Here is a 15,648-nt window from a genome sequence, read left to right as displayed (position 1 = left end):
GCGAGAGAGCGAGAGTGCGAACAGGCGAGAGCGAGAGAACAAGCGAGATCGAGAACAAGCGAGAGCGAGAGAGATCAAGCGATAGAGAACAAGCGAGAGCGAGAGAAAGCGAAAGAGAGAACAAGCGAGAGCGAGAGAGAACAAGCGAGAGCGAGAGAACAAGCGAGGCGAGCGCGAACAGGCGAGAGCGAGAACAGGCGAGAGCGAGAACAGGCGAGAGCGAGAGCGCAAACAGGCAAAAGCGAGAGCACAAACAGGCGAAAGCGAGAGGGGGAACAGGCGAAAGCGAGAGAGAGAGAGAGAGAACAAGAGCGAGAGAGAGAGAACGAGAGAGAGAGAGAGAGAGAGAGAAAACAAGCGAGAGCGAGAGCGAACAAGCGAGAGCGAGAGAGCGAAAGAGCGAACAAGCGAGAGCGACAGAGCGAACAAGCGAGAGCGAGAGAGCTAGAGAGCGAACAAGCGACAGCGAGAGAACAAGCGAGAGAGCGAGAGAGAGAACAAGCGAGAGAGCGAGAGAGAGAACAAGCGAGAGAGCGAGAGAGAACAAGCGAGAGAGCGAGAGAGCGAGAGAACAAGCGAGAGAGAGAACAAGCGAGAGAGCGATAGAGAGAACAAACGAGAGAGCGAGAGATCAGGCGAGAGCAAGAGAACAGGCAAGAGCGAGAGAAGAGAACAGGCGAGAGAGAGAGAACAGGCGAGAGCGAGAGAGAGAACAGGCGAGAGCGAGAGAGAGAACAGGCGATAGAGAGGACATGCGAGATCGAGAAAGAGAACGAGCGAGAGCGAGAACGAGTGAGAACGAGCGAGAAGCGAGTGAGCGAGCGAGAGAACAAGCGAGCGAGAGAACAGGCGAGAGCGAGCGAGAGAACAAGCGACAGCGAGCGAGAGAACAAGCGAGAACGAGCGAGAGAACAAGCGAGAGCGAGAACAAGCGAGAGCGAGAGAGAGAGAACAAGCGATAGAGAACAAGCGAGAGTGAGAGAAAGCAAAAGAGAGAACAAGCGAGAGAAAGCGAAAGAGAACAAGCGAAAGCGAGAGAGAACAAGCGAGAGCGAGAGAACAAGCAAGGCGAGAGCGCAATCAGGCGAGAGCGAGAGCGCGAACAGGCGAGCGCGAACAGGCGAGAGCGAGAACAGGCGAGAGCGAGAACAGACGAGAGCGAGAACAGGCGAGAGCGAGAGCGCAAACAGACAAAAGCGAGAGCGCAAACAGGCGAAAGCGAGAGGGGGAACAGGCGAGAGCAAGAGAGGGAACAGGCGAGAGCGAGAGAGGGAACAGGCGAGAGAGAGAGAGAACAAGAGAGAGAGAGAGAGAGAAAACAAGCGAGAGCGAGAGAGCGAACAAGCGAGAGCGCGAACAAGCGAGAGAGCGAGAGTGCGAACAGGCGAGAGCGAGAGAACAAGCGAGAGAGAACAAGTGAGAGCGAGAGAACAAGCAAGGGAGAGAACAAGCGAGAGTGAGAGAGAGACAACAAGCGAGAGAGAGAACAAGCGAGAGAGAACAAGCGAGAGAGAGAACAAGCGAGAGAGAGAACAAGCGAGAGAGAGAACAAGCGAGAGAGAGAACAAGCGAGAGCGAGAGAGAACAAGCGAGAACGAGAGCGAGAACAAGCGAGAGCGAGAGAGCGAACGAGAGAGCGAACAAGCGAGAGCGAGAGAGCGAACAAGCGAGAGCGAGAGAGAGAACAAGCGAGAGCGAGAGAGCGAAAGAGCGAACAAGCGAGAGCGAGAGAGAGAACAAGCGAGAGCGAGAGAGAGAACAGCGAGAGCGAGAGAGCAAAAGAGAGAACAAGCGAGAGCGAGAGAGAAGCGAGAGCGAGCGAGAGAACAAGCGAGAGAACAAGCGAGAGCGAGAGAGAGAACAAGCGAGAGTGAGAGAAAGCAAAAGAGAGAACAAGCGTGAGCGAGAGAAAGCGAAAGAGAGAACAAGCGAAAGCGAGAGAGAACAAGCGAGAGCGAGAGAACAAGCAAGGCGAGAGCGCAATCAGGCGAGAGCGAGAGCGCGAACAGGCGAGCGAGAACAGGCGAGAGCGAGAACAGGCGAGAGCGAGAACAGGCGAGAGCGAGAGCGCAAACAGACAAAAGCGAGAGCGCAAACAGGCGAAAGCGAGAGGGGGAACAGGCGAGAGCAAGAGAGGGAACAGGCGAGAGCGAGAGAGAGAGAGAGCGAGAGAGAACAAGAGCGAGAGAGAGAGAACGAGAGAGAGAGAGAGAGAGCGAACAAGCGAGAGAGCGAACAAGCGAGAGAGCGAGAGTGCGAACAGGCGAGAGCGAGAGAACAAGCGAGAGAGAACAAGTGAGAGCGAGAGAACAAGCAAGGGAGAGAACAAGCGAGAGCGAGAGAGAGAACAAGCGAGAGAGAGAACAAGCGAGAGAGAGAACAAGCGAGAGAGAGAACAAGCGAGAGAGAGAGAACAAGCGAGGGGAGAGAACAAGCGAGGGGAGAGAACAAGCGAGGGGAGAGAACAAGCGAGAACGAGAGAGCGAACAAGCGAGAGAGCGAACAAGAGAGAGCGAACAAGCGAGAGCGAGAGAGAGAACAAGCGAGAGCGAGAGAGAGAACAAGCGAGAGCGAGAGAGCGAACAAGCGAGAGCGAGAGAGCGAACAAGCGAGAGAGCGAACAAGAGAGAGCGAACAAGCGAGAGCGAGAGAGCGAACAAGCGAGAGCGAGAGAGAGAACAAGCGAGAGCGAGAGCGAAAGAGCGAACAAGCGAGAGCGAGAGAACAAGCGAGAGCGAGAAGAGAACAGGCGAGAGAGAACAGGCGAGAGCGAGAGAGAACAGGCGAGAGAAGACATGCGAGATCGAGAAAGAGAACGAGAATGAGTGAGAGCGAGAACGAGTGAGAACGAGCGAGAAGCGAGTGAGCGAGCGAGAGAACAAGCGAGCGAACAGGCGAGAGCGAGCAAGAGAACAGGTGAGAGCGAGCGAGAGAACAAGCGACAGCGAGCGAGAAAGCGAGCGAGAGAACAAGCGAGAGCGAGAACAAGCGAGAGCGAGAGAGATCAAGCGATAGAGAACAAGCGAGAGAAAGCGAAAGAGAGAACAAGCGAGAGCGAGAGAAAGCGAAAGAGAGAACAAGCGAACAGGCAAGCGTGAACAGGCGAGAGCGAGAACAGGCGAGAGCGAGAACAGGCGAGAGCGAGAGCGCAAACAGGCAAAAGCGAGAGCACAAACAGGCGAAAGCGAGAGGGGGAACAGGCGAGAGTGAGAGAGGGACCAGGCGAGAGCGAGAGAGAGAGAGAACAAGAGCGAGAGAGAGAGAAAACAAGCGAGAGAGCGAACAAGCGAGAGAGCGAGAGTGCGAACAGGCGAGAGCGAGAGAGAACAGGCGAGAGCGAGAGAACAAGCGAGAGAACAAGTGAGAGCGAGAGAACAAGGGGAGAGAACAAGCGAGAGCGAGAGAGAGAGAACAAGCGAGAGAGAGAACAAGCGAGAGAGAGAACAAGCGAAAGCGAGAGAGAACAAGCGAGAGCGAGAGAACAAGTGAGAGCGAGAGAACAAGCGAGGCGAGAGCGCAATCAGGCGAGAGCGAGAACAGGCGAGAGCGAGAGAGAGAACAGGCGAGAGCGAGAGGAAAGGCGAGAGCGAGAGAACAAACGAGAGCGAGAGAACAAGCGGGAGCGAGAGAACGAACAAGCGAGAGTACGCACAGGCAAGAGCGAGAGAACAAGCGAGAGCACAGGTGAGAGCGAGAACAGGCGAGAGCAAGAACAAACGAGAGCGAAAGAGAGAACAAGCGAGAGCGAGTGAAAACAAGCGAGAGCGAGCGAGCAGAAGCGAGCGAGAGAGAGAGAGAACAAGCGAGAGAACAAGCGAGAGCGAGCAAGAGAGAACAAACGAGAGAGAACAAGCGAGAGCAAGGGAGAAAACAAGCGAGAGCGAGAGAACAAGCGAGAGCGAGAGAGAGAACAAGCGAGAGAACGAGATAGAACAAGCGAGAGAGAACGAGAGAGAACAAGCGAGAGAGAACGAGAGAGAACAAGCGAGAGCGCGAGAGAGAACAAGCGAGAGTGAGAGAACAAGCGAGAGAGAGAGAACAATCGAGAGAGAGAACAAGCGAGAGATGGAGAACAAGCAAGAGCGATAGAGAACAAGTGGGAGAGAGAGCGAGAGAGAACAAGCGAGAGCGAGAGAGAGAACAAGCGAGAGAACGAGCGAGAGCGAGAGAGAACGAACAAACGAGAGCGAAAGAGAGAACATGTGAGAGAGAGCGAGAAAGAACAAGCGAGAGCGAGAGAGAACAAGCGAGAGCGAGAGAGAGAACAAGCGAGAGCGAGAGAGAGAGAGCAAGAGCGTGAGAGAGACATAAGAAATAGGAGCAGGAGTAGGCAATAAGGTCCCTCGAGCCTGCTCCGCCATTCAATAAAATCATGGCTGATCTGATCATGGACTCAACTCCACTTCCCTGCCCGCTCCCCATATAACCCTTTATTGTTGAAGAAACTGTCTATTTCTGTCTTAAATTTATTCAATGTCCCAGCCTCCACAGCTCTCTGAGGCAGCGAATTCTACAGATTTACAACCCTCTGAGAGAAGAAATTCCTCCTCATCTCAGTTTTAAATGGGCGGCCCCTTATTCCAAGATCATGCCCCCTAGTTCTAGTCTCCCCCATCAGTGGAAACATCCTCTCTGCATCCACCTTGTCAAGCCCCCTCATAATCTTATACGTTTCGGTAAGATCACCTCTCATTCTTCTGAATTCCAATGAGTAGAGGCCCAACCTACTCAACCTTTCCTCATAAGTCAGCCCCCTCATCCCCAGAATCAAGTGAACCTTCTCTGAACTGCCTCCAAAGCAAGTATATCCTTTCGTAAATATGGAAACCAAAACTGCACGCAGTATCCCAGGTGTAGCCTCACCAATACTCTGTATAACTGTAGCAAGACTTCCCTGCTTTTATACTCGATCCCCTTTGCAATAAAGGCCAAGATACCATTGGCCTTCCTGTACATGCATACTATCCTTTTGTGTTTTATGCACAAGTACCCCCAGGTCCCACTGTACTGCGACACTTTGCAATCTTTCTCCATTTAAATAGTAACTTGCTCTTTGATTTTTTTCTGCCAAAGTGCATGACCTCACACTTTCCAACATTATACTCCATCTGCCAAATTTTTGCCCACTCACTTAGTCTATGTCCTTTGCAGATTTTTTGTCCTCCTCACATATTGCTTTTTCTCCCATCTTTGTATCGTCATCAAACTTGGCTACATTACACTCAGTCCCTTCTTCCAAGTCATTAATATAGATTGTAAATAGTTGGGGTCCCAGCACTGATCCCTGCGGCACCCCACTAGTTACTGGTTGCCAACTAGAGAATGAATCATTTATCCCGACTCTCTGTTCTCTGTTAGTTAGCCAATCCTCTATCTATGCTAATATATTACCCCGAGCAAGTGCGAGAACAAGCAAGCGCACGAGAACAAGCAAGAGCGAGAGATAGCGAGAGAAAACAAGCGAGAGCGAGCGCGAGAGCAATTAGCATAGCAACACTTAGTGTGTTCGGTTCAATGACCAGCTTATTGAGCAAGACCTTGGGGTTGAAACTTGGAAGTGCTGCCTGAATGTTCAGCCTGTTACGACGACGGCAATGCAACTGTAGCTGTGTTTACTGATGGTTGAAGATGGGAAACACTCGAGTTTGCCGAGGACAAATAGTGAACAAGAAAGCTGCGAGAGAATGCAGGTCTACATTGGACTCTTGGTCCTACTCCGCTGGTAAATTGCTTTTTATGCTGAAGCAATGAATGAAGTGACTGCCACCCACGGCAACTCCTTGTTGCTCCAGCGACCGCAGGTTTATTCCAGAACAGATAGTAACCATGACACATGGGAAAAGTCGGCTTGATGGGAGTCGTGTGTGCCACATCGATTTGAAGCCTGGTACATGAGTAGGCTTGCGGGCCAGGCCAGGCCATCTGGCTTTCAATGTGAGATGTAGGGCCCTGTGCGCGTGTGTGCAGGATTGGCCTCTTCCACCAGGAAACCCACAGCATCCGAGACCCAGCTGTACATTCCATTCATCTTCAAAATGCTGCTTTTATACACGATACAGCTCAAATTGTTTTGCTCCTGTTTATACAGAAGAGATGGTGTACAAGAACTTTAACCTGGAATAAGATCTCCACGAGTTTCCTCAGCCAATTCTTGTCCTCGGTGATTTCAACTAACATCTCAACTCACCTTGTCCTCCCGTCGGGAGTTAACTCCCTCCTTTAACCTCAATCCCACGTAAACTCTCCCCGCACACACTCACCCCACCCCTCCCTCCTCCTCCTCCTCCTCCTCCTCCTCCCCCCCTCGCCCCCTTACTATTTAAATTATTTCTATTCCCATCATCTCAGTCACAGACAAGACCGACTCGGATCATTTCTTTGTGACCCTCGCCAGTCACAACCTAGTTCCTCTGCATCCGCTCCCGGGGAAAAACCCTCTCCCTACAAGTCACATGGGGTGCTTTTTTTTTTAAAGTGCTTCTTTAAGTACTGTATACTTAGTAAATCTGTGACAGCTGATAGTCAATGTTTACAAACCCTATTGATTTCAGGAGTAAATTGTAAGGAACACACCTTTCCTTTCTCAGTGGTTGGTGGTCACAAGACTCATGCACTGCCCTTGTGTCTAGACTAAAGGCACGCGAACTAAGGTAATGAACGATGAAATCAGTCACACAAACGCATTCCTGTGGCCAAGCTGGCAGACGGCTGTTAGCTCAGCTCAGAAAGCTCAAGAGGCAGAACTCCAAAACCTACATACACCCCAACACGTGATGATTGGAGACTACTTAGTGGGAAAGCTACCCACATAATATTCCAGCTTAACACTCTGTGTACTGAACTTAACATTGTTCACCACAGCCAACATATTGTTCTATACCAAGACATTATAAATGGAGCAATAAATTGCTTCCCAAATCACACTATTTTTCTAAAAAGTAGTTTCCTGAACATTATTTTGCTTTCTGTACGTGATTAGGCAATGAATTAAATATTCTAACTTCTCCGACCCGGTTCAGAGTCCACGTGTCTCAGTAAGGATTCTTCAAGCTGATTCATTAAGGAGACACACCGCTGCTTGTCCTGCTCACACAGGCCCCAGATCCCCTGTAGAGGGCACCGCGGGGTTTGGGATTCCGAATCACAGCGAGTTGCAGTGCAAAAGCCCACAGAAAGTCTGAGAGCAAGTGTACGTGTGATGAACACCGAGCGCTGTTTGTTCACCACTGACTGCAGAATCCGGGGTGTTGTGCTACTTATGGCCAGTCGATGTCCGAAATTAGGACCCGAGCTGATGTCTCCACAAGTGTCAAGTGGGCTCAGTAGCACGCTTGCACCCGAATCAGAAGGTCGTGTATTCAAGACCCCTTTTTTTTTTAAAGTCATTGAGCACATGATCCAGCCTGACACTTCAGTGCATTGCTGAAGGAGTGCTGCATTGTCAGAGGCGTGGTGTTAAGCTGAGGCACAGTTCAGATGGACATAAAACTGATTGGCTTGGAGTTCTCCCAGTGTCCTCAACCACCGCCATCAACTGTCATTCACCTTACAGCTGTTACAGCGGAATCTCATAGAAACATATAAAATTCTGACGGGATTGGACAGGTTAGATGCAGGAAGAATGTTCCCGATGTTGGAGAAGTCCAGAACCAGGGGTCACAGTGTAAGGGTAAGGGGTAAGCCATTTAGGACCGAGATGAGGAGAAACTTCTTCACCCAGAGAATTGTGAACCTGTGGAATTCCCTACCACAGAAAGTTGTTGAGGCCAGATATATTCAAAAGGGAGTTATAGATGTGGCCCTTATGGCTAAAGGGATCAAGGGGTATGGAGAGAAGAATGGGGTACTGAAGTTGCATGATCAGCCGTGCTGCAGGCTCGAAGGGCTGAATGGCCTACTCCTGCACCTATTTTCTATGTTTCTAAAAGCAATGAATTGGCTGTGAAGCACTTCGGGACATTTTAAGGACATGAAAGGTGCAATATGAATAGAAGCCTCTTTTTTTCTATCTGCCAAACATCTGTGCAACAACAACTTGTATTTATATAGCAACTTTAACATAGTGAAACATCCCTAGGCGCTTTCACACGAGTATAACGAGATAAAAATTTGATACTGAGCCACATAAGGAGAAATTAGCGCAGGTGACCAAAAGCTTGGTCAAAGAGGTCGGTTTTAAGGAGCGTCTTGAAGGAGGAGAGAGAGGTAGAGGCGGAGAGGTTTAGGGAGGGAGTTCCAGGCAACAGAAGGCACGGCCACCAATGGTGGAGCGATTATAATCAGGGTTGCTCAGGAGGGCAGAATTAGAGGAGCGCAGACATCTCGGGGGGGTTGTGGGGTTGGAGGAGATTACAGAGATAGGGAGGGGCGAGGGCCATGGAGGCCATGGATGAGAATTTTGAAATCGAGGCGTTGCTTAACCAGGAGCCAATGTTGGTCAGCGAGCACAGGGGGTGATGGGTGAGCGGGACTCGGTGCGAGTTAAGACACGGGACAGCGAGCACAGGGGGTGATGGGTGAGTGGGACTCGGTGCGAGTTAGGACATGGGGCAGTGAGCACAGGGGGTGATGGGTGAGCGGGACTGGGTGCGAGTTAGGACATGGGGCAGCCGAGTTTTGGATCACCTCTAGTTTACATAGGGTAGAATGTGGGAGGCCGGCCAGGAGTGCGTTGGAATAGTCCAGTCTAGAGGTAACAAAGGCATGGATGAGGGCTTCAGCAGCAGATGAGCTGAGGCAGGGGCGGAGACGGGCGATGTTCCGGAGGTGGAAATAGATGGTCTTAGTTTATGCTGCGGATATGTGGTCGAAAGCTCATTTCAGGGTCAAAATTTAATCTGTTCAACTCAGTTTTGGCAGAGATTCCCCTCGCAGCCGAAGTTAGAGCAGCAAAACGCCTCGCAAAGTAAACCTAAAGCGTCCTCGAGACAATCAAAGATTCACAGGATTAGGATTCTCAGCTGAATTGCTTGTGACAAAGCTAGTTCGGTTATCCAACGCTTCACAGCAAAATGGGGCCTTTTCAGGTACAACATTGAAAACGCAAATTTCTGCACTGCAATGCTCCCTTTCATTTCGTTTTGGGTGTGCGTGCAGTTTGTTATTTAAAAGCCGGAGAGCCAGACAAAGGCCTCCTGACAAAGGAAACAATGCAAGAGTGACGACACTCCCAAAAAAACAGGGCTTCATTGGCTGAAAAGTGCCAAGACGTCCGGTGGTCGTGAAAGGCGCTATATAAATGCAAGTCGTTCTTTATTTTCCTTACGCTGCTCCTTGGCACTGTACTAGGGCTGACAACAGCAGCCCCATCACCAGCAGTTCTCCAACAATTTGCATCGTCTCACAGGAGTTGCATTAATCCCAGTCCTGTTGTCGGAGCAGCACATTTCAACATGCCAATTTGATTAATTCCCAGTGCTCGTAAATTGTAACAAATAAGCACCACGTGAGATATTTTATACTACACAAAGCAAGATCCCTTCACTCTTGACTTGCAATAAAAATTCTGAAATCGAATGCACCCATTACTTCTCAACCTGTCTTTTTGTATTTCAACAACTTTCATTTATATAGTGCCGTTAATGCAATTAAAAAATCCCCAAGGCGCTTCACAGGAGTGCTTATCAAATAAGATTTGTCAGCGAGCCACAAAAGGAGACATTAGGACAGGTGACCGAAAACTTGGCCAAAGAGATAGGTTTTAGAACGGAGATGAGGAGGAATTTCTTCTCTGAGGGTCGTAAATCTGTGGAATTCTCTGCCCCAGAGAGCTGTGGAGGCTGGGTCATTGAATATATTTAAGGCGGAGATCGACAGATTTTTGAGAGATAAGGGAGTGAAGGGTTATGGGGAGCAGGCGGGGAAGTGGAGCTGAGTCCATGATCAGATCAGCCATGATCTTATTGAATAGCGGAGCAGGCTCGAGGGGCCGAATGGCCGACTCCTGCTCCTATTTCTTATGTTCTTATGTTTAAAGTAGCATCTTAAAAGGAGGAGAGAGAGGTAGAGAGGAGGAGAGGTTTAGGGAGGAGAGAGAGGTAGAGAGGCGGAGAGGTTTAGGGAGGAGAGAGAGGTAGAGAGGCGGAGAGGTTTAGGGAGGAGAGAGAGGTAGAGAGGCGGAGAGGTTTAGGGAGGAGAGAGAGGTAGAGAGGCGGAGAGGTTTAGGGAGGAGAGAGAGGTAGAGAGGCGGAGAGGTTTAGGGAGGAGAGAGAGGTAGAGAGACGGAGAGGTTTAGGGAGGAGAGAGAGGCGGAGAGGTTTAGGGAGGAGAGAGAGGTAGAGAGGCGGAGAGGTTTAGGGAGGAGAGAGAGGCGGAGAGGTTTAGGGAGGGAGTTCCAGAGCTTGGGGCCTCAAGGCACAGATGCCAATGGTGGAGCAATGGGTCCAGAAGTATTCCTGTTACTAGAGTGAACGAAATGGGTGACAGGCGTAGTCAGCGGGTAGCTGTCAGTAGCCTGCCAATATTTTAAAATTTGTCAGTTTGGAAAATGTCCAATTCCAGATTTCACATTTCCCTGGGAGTCCCGGCCACAGATATACTGTACAAACGTTTAAAAGGAAATAACATTCCGATAAAGCACAGATATTCAGTGCCCGGCAATCAGTTGACTCAATAATCGATTAAAACTCCAACCGGACAAATGGTACTAAATTCCATTGCATGAAACTAGTGAAAACGTTTACATCTGAAGGTTCCTAGATATGAACTTTATTTCCCAAACACAATTAAATTCTCTGTCTATAAAGTGTACTATCTCATTTTATTCCAATTTGGCGCAATAGCCAATAAATTACATAAATCATACAGGATCTTGTAGCTCATCAATACAGCCAATAGATGTAGAAATAAATCTTTGCTTGTAGTATTGTCTGCAAATAATAAGTTGACATTAAGAATTACCTTTAAATACCTGTAATTCCAAACTGTTCAAATGTTGTACAGTTATTAACTTTACAACACATGTTTCATGGCATTGTCGAATTTTGAGGGACAGAACACAGCTTTTGACCAAGGTAAAGGCACACTAGATCCTCCCTGGGTGATAGACTGGTGCAAGTCAGAGAGCCAACCAGCTCAGCCACCTAACCAGCACGTGGCCTCGACTCAGAAAGGCCATGAAACTTTGGTGTGCCCACAGATCCAAACTGAAGGCACAATGCCCCCCATACCAACAACACAAAGGTTGGCAATACAGACGCTCCACACCTCGCTCCAACAGCACACTTGATAGGTGCGCAGTGGTTTCTGTAAATTGATAAAATAACTGGTAAAAGGTAGCTATCAAGATTCAATCAGTTCCCTTCACAGAAGCGTTGTGTAGAACATCTAGTTGCCCTGATTATTGGACTGACATTCGGGCCATTTTTCTCCAGGGTCTGCTTTTAAACTCCGGGTTGGTCTGCAACCTCCCACAACAATGCATTCTCTGGGCATTTCTTTCGAAAATACAACATGTTGCAACACTTGATTTAGTTTAGATTTTCGTAAGGCTGCAGGTTATACAAGCATAACTGTAGACTAACGTTTGTCAACTATTCTTCATTCTCTGGCAGGGAGTCTGCGTAGTGTGTGGGGGGCGGCGGGGGGATGCTTTCAATTTATTTTTTCCTTTAAATGGAGAAAAACAACTTTGCTTTGTTAAAACTTTAATGCTTTAAAAATTAAAAGTTTCTGTCCTACCTGGTGAAGGAAAATTCTTTAACTGGTAGAAGATACAATAAACAGATATTTCAAAACCCCGTTCCAAAAAAAAACATCGTTAAGTCTGCTTCTACATTACGCTTTTTGTGGTGAACAAAGCTTTGACCCTCTTTGCATTCTATTGCCCTATTCTGCCTGTGTGCAACTGTAATACGATTCATGCAGTTAGTCTTCGTCGTCATCATCGTCCTCTTGGTCTGCAGACTCCAGGTCATCCTCATCCTCAACCTGTACAAAACAATAGACATCGTTTGCCACGTCATGTATTTGCTTCATGGGTTCTTTGCTTAAGAATTTATAGCAACACATTGCTATTAAGAACTAGTTGGTTTATTAGCAAAGGTTTAACAATCACACCACACATTACCGGTTCATCTACCGGGCTCACAACCACCTGCCCCATCGTGGATCCCCCGAACCCAACTGGTTGGGGTTTTATTGAGTCTTGTGAACATCACATGACTGGTGTGGAAATGTATTTTTATCTAAGCTGATACCATACTGTATTTGTGTGCCCTTTGCAATATATATATATAACAAAATGGAGTCCTGGCCCTTCCAGAACTTTCTGCATTTTAGCAGTCAGCTTGCATAAACAGCTAAACCTGGTTTGAGATGGCTGATGGCCATCAGACAGCTAGGAGACAAGTCATGCTGAGACAAGTACCCCCCCCATGGTGCTCTCCTATTGTCTACATGACAAGAGTTCTATGTCACCCCACCCTTTCTTATGTACTCCATTCCACCAGCCACTATCTCTTGTAGAGACCTCATCCTTTTGATGTAAATGATAAACTGACCAGGAAATTGAACAATCCTGACACAATACAAGACAGGTGATAGCCCATTACCTATGACTCATGGAGTAATGGCCGGCTGGCCAACTGATAACCCTGACAAAAGGAAATATCTGTAAACCATGTCAGGACAGGATATAGTAATTAACTCTTTATCTGTATTCACTGACTGTGAGACAGAGCAATACACAGGGAGAGGCCATAACTTGGGTTTTACTGTATAAATATCTTGTGAAACTGTACCTTTTCGGAGGTGTTCACTTAGCCCTTGACTGAGTGTAACCTGCCCCTTGCTAGCAAGCGAATTAAAGAAGCTTCTGCCGGAGCTGTAAGTGTCGGAGTCATTCTTTTCGGAGCTCGAGATTTCGACAGTTACTTCTTGGAGGTTTCGCCGAGATGCATACTCTCTGTCCTGTGAGTAAAACGGATACAGGCATAGTGCCTCTCCAGTGAAAGGCTTCAGTGGTCAAACAAGGTGAGCCTTTTGCTCACAAGAGGTTTCTTCACTGTTGAATCGCATATGTAATCTGTTGTCCACAGGGGAGGTACTGCAATCTACAAGACTCGGCATTTAAAAGCTAAAGGTATTTTTTATAACCATTTCTTTCTCAGCTCGCCAGAAGAGAACAGGTTCTGGAAAAATCTCGAAACAGCCCGGGGAAGGTTTCAGTAGGTAAGGGAGCGCTAGTCGATCAAAAAGGGTTCCAGGTTCTTATGTGATAAGATTTTTATTGTTTTTAATTCAGAAGGGGTTCTTATGTGATAAGAGTAGAAAAAAAAAAGAAAGCGCAATCGATCAAAAGTTCTTATGTGATAAGAGTTTGGGTATGGAACCATAAGTTTTATCAGTTTTTTTATTAGGATAAGTTAAGGACTCGGTCTGTAGTGGCGTACAACGCAGACTGAGAATATTGTTTGTTGTCCTTGTTATACTGCTGTGTGCAATACCTTTGTGAGAGATTGCCATTAGAGAAACGGGAAGAGTCACTAGGGAAAATTGTGATTCGGGAAAAAAAAAACACAAGGATTGATTAAGAAAAGAAACAGTAACTGATTGATCAACTACGGTTGGTTCGTGCCAACATATCTCACACACCCAGACTGAGCCCGAATTAAGAGCCTTTTCAGGCCACGTAACGGCCAGGAGAAGTGGGCGTAGAGAACTCGGTTGGCCGAAAGGATTGTGAGATCAGAAACTGTGGAAAATGTTGATCATCCAGAATGGGTGCCGGAGCAAGTTAAAACACCACAAAAGGCACACCAGCCTATGTCATGCTCCAGAATTGTGGTCAGTCTTCAATTGACCACCTAAGAGAATGGGTAAAATGGACTACGGGTGAAAACAGGCCATTTCTACTCGATGGTTCATTTAATTTAGAGAGAACAACATATCTAGAGGAGTGTCTTATAAACAGAGATCCAGGTAGAAGAGGAAAAAAAAGGAAAGTAATAGAAAAGGCCTGGGTTCCGATTCTTCAAGCCCATGTAAAATTAACAGAGGAAGTAAATCAAATGTTAAATTTTAAAAAAAGAGAACCTGAAAGTGACTTATGGATTCAAAAAAAAAATAAAGCTAGCCAAAAAAAGCTTTATTGAATGGAGAGAGACTTTTGTGAATGTCTTGTCTTTGAATGAGAGTACGTGAATGTCTTGTCTTTGAATGAGAGTGCTTCTGTGTTTTTTCCTTGTGTCTGGAAACCTGTTTGGAAAGGTTGTGGAGCTGCCTGTTTGTTTTAGCTCCACCCACTTTTTCAAACAAAGTGAAGTTTTTTAACCCTTCATAGTGTTGTCCTGTATGTGGGAAGTTGAAGACATTTTAAGTTAGAAGCGCAGGTGTGGATTTATTCGGATGAGAGGTTACGGAGCTAGGAAATGCACAAAGGATAGGTTTGTTGAGACATGGTCCCGGTGGTTAAAAGTTGTAATGCCTTTTTTTTTCTTAAAAAGCCTTTGTGGGTCTCTCGAGGTGCAGGCTGGGGGAGTACACTCTCATTGTCCTTGGTGTAAAATCTTGGTACAAAAGCTTCTAGCTCAGTAAGAGGATTTGTTTTTGATAAAGAGTGGCAGTACAATAGTTGAATTGGGATTTTGAGATATTTCAGGTGATCAACATTTTGGGTGTATTGGAAAAATCTTGGGTTTGGAAGCCTTTTAATAAGATTAGAAAACAAGTACTTTTCATTCTGTGATCTGTGAATCACTATAAGCATAAATGAGAAATCCGTGTAACACACCGATTCATCCAGTTCAGAAGCCCACACAAATGAAGGTTTGTCCATGACCTACGAGCTGTGAATGAATCTACTATATTCTCACAATGCTTAAAGGATGTGGAATGAAGTATCCTGGAATGCTTTCCAGAGTCTTAAGCAGTCCCTCACTTCAGCACCAGCCTTGGGATTACCAGATTACACTAAGCTATTCAACTTATTTGTGCATCACAAGTCGGGTTTTGCACAATCTGTTTTGACTCAGTTACATGGGGACAGGCAGCGACCAGTAGCATATTTCAGTACCCAACTAGACCCAGTGGCACGCAGACTACCAGGATGTCTTCCTTCGTTGGCAGCAGCTTATTATGCTATGCAACAGGCTCAGACAATAACTCTAAATCATCAGACCATTTTGTATATCCCACACTCTGTCGAGATTTTACTTACTAAATGTGCCACCCAACACCTAACCTCCGCAAGAACCACTAAATACGAGGTCGAACTGTTATCAAATCTGAACCTTATCATCAAAAGATGCACTACCTTAAATCCAGCCACTCTACTCCCCACGGAAGAAGACAGCGAACCCCATTCATGTGAAATGGTAACCGAATTAGTGACTAAACCACGTATCAATCTAACAGATGTACCAATGTGTAACCCTGATCTAGTGTATTATGTTGACAGATCAGCCCTACGAAATGATAGGGGCCAACCTAGAGCGGCTTATGCAATTGTAACTCAGTTTAATGTTGTCGAAACAGCCTCTCTTCCAGACTCCTTTTCAGCCCAACAAGCCGAATTGTTTGCGTTAACTCGAGCCTGTATTCTGGCTGAAGGACACACAGTTAATATCTACACTGACTCCAGAAATGTTTTTGGGGTATCACATGACTATGGACAAATTTGGAAGATTCGCGGGTACCTGACTTCTTCAG

At 47.3% G+C, this 15,648-nt stretch overlaps 1 protein-coding gene across 4 annotated transcripts in view; it reads right to left on the bottom strand.

The window, feature by feature from the left end:
• Positions 1 to 10,740: 10,740 nt before the first annotated feature.
• Positions 10,741 to 15,648, bottom strand: part of uso1 (USO1 vesicle transport factor) — a 108,500-nt gene continuing 103,592 nt past the window's right edge. For all 4 annotated transcript variants that reach the window (XM_070873131.1, XM_070873133.1, XM_070873132.1 and 1 more), the window contains one exon: positions 10,741 to 11,928. In XM_070873131.1, coding sequence (XP_070729232.1) covers positions 11,866 to 11,928 — 63 coding nt within the window. In that variant the 3' untranslated portion in view covers positions 10,741 to 11,865. The remainder of the gene's footprint in view (positions 11,929 to 15,648) is intronic.

Source organism: Pristiophorus japonicus, chromosome 2 (genome assembly GCF_044704955.1).
Source record: "Pristiophorus japonicus isolate sPriJap1 chromosome 2, sPriJap1.hap1, whole genome shotgun sequence".
Classification (NCBI taxonomy): domain Eukaryota; kingdom Metazoa; phylum Chordata; class Chondrichthyes; family Pristiophoridae; genus Pristiophorus; species Pristiophorus japonicus.
This window is presented reverse-complemented; position numbering and strand designations above follow the sequence as displayed.